Source organism: Anarrhichthys ocellatus, unplaced genomic scaffold (genome assembly GCF_004355925.1).
Source record: "Anarrhichthys ocellatus isolate YVR2014 unplaced genomic scaffold, GSC_Weel_1.0 scaffold5, whole genome shotgun sequence".
Classification (NCBI taxonomy): Eukaryota; Metazoa; Chordata; class Actinopteri; order Perciformes; family Anarhichadidae; genus Anarrhichthys; species Anarrhichthys ocellatus.
In genome coordinates, this window is record NW_022280035.1 from 1,677,719 (window position 1) to 1,681,095 (window position 3,377).

At 42.0% G+C, this 3,377-nt stretch overlaps 1 protein-coding gene across 1 annotated transcript in view; it reads right to left on the reverse strand.

Annotated features, from left to right (window-relative positions):
- Positions 1-2,301: 2,301 nt before the first annotated feature.
- Positions 2,302-3,377, reverse strand: part of ren (renin) — a 4,091-nt gene continuing 3,015 nt past the window's right edge. Inside the window, exons 7-9 of the mRNA XM_031845370.1 lie at positions 3,140-3,281; positions 2,924-3,022; positions 2,302-2,463 (exon numbers count right to left, since the gene is read on the reverse strand). Coding sequence (XP_031701230.1) covers positions 2,302-2,463; positions 2,924-3,022; positions 3,140-3,281 — 403 coding nt within the window. The remainder of the gene's footprint in view (positions 2,464-2,923; positions 3,023-3,139; positions 3,282-3,377) is intronic.

Genomic DNA, 3,377 nt, shown 5'->3' on the forward strand with positions numbered 1-3,377 from the left:
TGCTCCTCCTGCAGAGAGTGAGTTCAAACTGAGATGCAGCCCTTTTTAAAGACCTCCCACCTCTCTGCTATTTGACAAAATACACAGTCCTGGTTCAGGAGATGTTTGTGGGCAGCAGATTGACTGGATAGTGGAGGTTTTTTTGTACAACACCTCCTCTTCGGGAATTATTCAAATGAAAAATTGGACGAATCACGTTTGTGGGAGCTTGGGTGCTGATAACATCTGTTCTGGTTTTAGAAACTATCCCTTGGAGGCAATTTGCATCTATAACACTCATCCACATATGATCCCTCAGAATAACTACTTTAATAAAGAGCTATTAAGTGCTGAATTTAACTGACAGCTGTACTTACAACTTACTTTGGAAATTAACCACGCGTGAGCCATTTTTATGTACCTACGTCTTCGGTGGGAATTAATAGGCTTGGAAGTGATGCAGACACCAAAGGGAGGCCAGGCAGTTTTGAGAAACAGAAAAACACATTGGTGGTTTTGATCTTCTTCCACTTTTAAATTAGCCTATTCTCTTGAAGTCTGTCCTGTGGAGTGTTTCGGGATCATGTGTGTGTGATCAGGTTTTAAATTTAGGGCCCTCTGTGCCTCCACCGCTTCACTTTAATTGATACTTTGACACTGATACTTTCCGGAATTGGGTTAATTCACTTTCTTGCCAAGAGTTAGATGAGACGTTAGATGAGACAAGTTGCTCATGTCGAGAGTGTTAAAATGTTCTCATGGAACTCTTGGCACACAAATGTATCTCGATACGTGATGTGCATTGTATGACAGGTTAGCCTTCTGATGATTTGAGACAGATGAGGAGAAACAAAGCCACCACTTTGCCTTTTAAAAAATTTGAAACTTTACAGATGATTAATGATATTCCCTGAAATGGTGATGGTTACATAAATACTACCAATTGTTACAACATGTAACAATGAAAAGATGTTAAACAGCCGATTGATAGATTAGGATCTTGTCAAGAGAGACACGCAATTGTTCCAGAAAGAAGTCCGTTGCAACCGTTCCAACATGAAGATTGTTTTTATTTATCCACCAAGTCTTTGGCAGCCGTAATGTATATAATATGTTGTGAAACGTGATGGTTGTTCTGGTTTGTTTCCAGCACCAATAGCCCTGTTGAGATATGGGAGAGAGGTTTTTTTAGTGGTTTGAATGTACTCCTGATTAAATGCCAGCACATAGATATTCAGCCCCACCTCGCTGCTTACTGTCAACAGATGAAATCTCAAGCAGACAATTCATGGATGTGAGAGCAAGGAAGCGCTCTCACCGGCGCATCACCGCGGCAATCGAGAGGACTTTCCCGACCATTTCGGAGAAAATGAGACAAAAAGACATCTGACAGGGGCATGTGATGAATTAGTGTGGTTTTATTGTTTCGTTATCTTTGTGTCTCTTCGGTCTGCTAAGTAAGCAGAACTAACTGTCTTTGTCGAGTCAGTAATAAAATCCCCCTGAAGGGCCAAGTTTACTCTGATACTAAAAACAGGATTCCTACGTGATAAAGATGAAAATAAATGTTAAGAAGACAATAGTTTATTGTCAGGGAACACAAGCTGCACAAACTAGAAGAGGGATGATTTTGTTGAACTGTGACAATATATATCTGGCACTCACTCCTACTACAACCGTTTGTTACTAAAGATAGTCCCACCGCATAGAGGTTCCACATCACACTGTGCAGCACACTTGACTGACACATCAGGCGAATGTGTTTCTAATGGTTTTACCGTCTTTTGCTAAATACAGTAATGCATATGCACGACATTTACACAAACAATGACAAACATTTCCGTGGCGGCTCCGGCGTGGCTGATTTAATATGTGGCAGAAAATCTGTTTTCAACTTGACTTTCATGTGGCTCGCAAAAGCCATTCATGAAAAACAATGCAGTCATTAATGAAGTCCGGCTCGAGTCAAATCTAAACCCTAGTAAACAAGTTTATTCTTGTTACGTCAGCACGATTTGGATTTCCACTGTGGATGTAGATAATTATCAGCGGTCACAAACACACATTTGCTGGAAAATGCTTATAAATAATAATAATAAACAAAAAAAGGTAAGAAGGTGTTCAGTGCAACTGGTACAACATTTTAGAAAGCAGGATTTGCAAGAAATGGGAGGATGATGATCTTTAATGTGCACCCTTGTTGAACATTTTAACAAAACAGATGTGGTCCGGTCACGGCTTGTCATGGAGAGGAGGGCACGGGGAAAGAGCAGGTGGCAGCACGGATAGAGAAACAGAAAACATGGCGGGTGTGACTTCCCGTCAGACTGCTGTGGCAAACCCTATCCGATTATTGCGGCGGTCGAACTCTGTGTAGTAGCGGGCAATGAAGTTGGCTCCCAAAATCCAGATGGGACCTGTAGGGGGCGGCACATCCAAGCCCCTGAAGGTGACGATGCAGACGTCCCCTTCGATCTGGGATTGCTGGAGCCACAAAGAAAAAAATGAAGATAGTTTCATCATGAGCCACTAAAACAGCACGTGGTCGAAGAAGCACTCAGAGCTTTCTGCACAAGTCAAAGAAGCAACACTGCGATCCGTTGCAAGTAATACTCCTGCATTCAAAAACCTACAAAAGTTTTATCAGCAAAATGTGTCATACATGATATCCTCTCGTCAGGACGTAATCCCACATAAATCCCAGCACATCTGTGGTAGCCTGTTAAAACATATTTTACAAGTTGATGTGTTTTTTTTTTTTCAATTTAATAACAAAGTATCTGCAGCTGTGAGATAAATGCATACGTAGCTACAGTATATTCCCACCTGAAACGAAGTGGAGTAGATAGATAAAGCAAGATTAATGAGTTCATAGAATTGTGTATACAGCTCTTGAGTAACTGTGTTTTTATAGAAATGATTCAGTATTCATGCACCTGCTTACCCATAAGATGTAATCCTCATGAGTGAGGGAGTATTCCTGGCCACCCAGGTGGAAAGTGACGCTGGGCAACGCCTTGACAGAGTCACAGTTGACTTTGTACTGAGGAACAACACAGATCAGAAGGGTCGTTAATCTTTTCTTTTTTTTTGTGTCTTTTTTTTTTTTTGACAGACAAATGTTTTTGTGGGAAACAAAATTGCGTGTGTGAAGAATTACTCCGCTTTCATCCAGCTGTGCTCCGATGGCTTTCATCAGCGCCGACACCGAGGAGGCCGGGCCTGTGATGTAGGAGGAGCCGGTGTCGATCACAGCTGTGCAGCCCTCCGCACAGAAATGCATCTCCATCCCCACAGAAACTCTGAAAGAATGAAGGAGGAGGTGGAACATATTGTTTCTGAATGGGCGTGCACACACACACACACACACACACACACACACACACACACACACACAC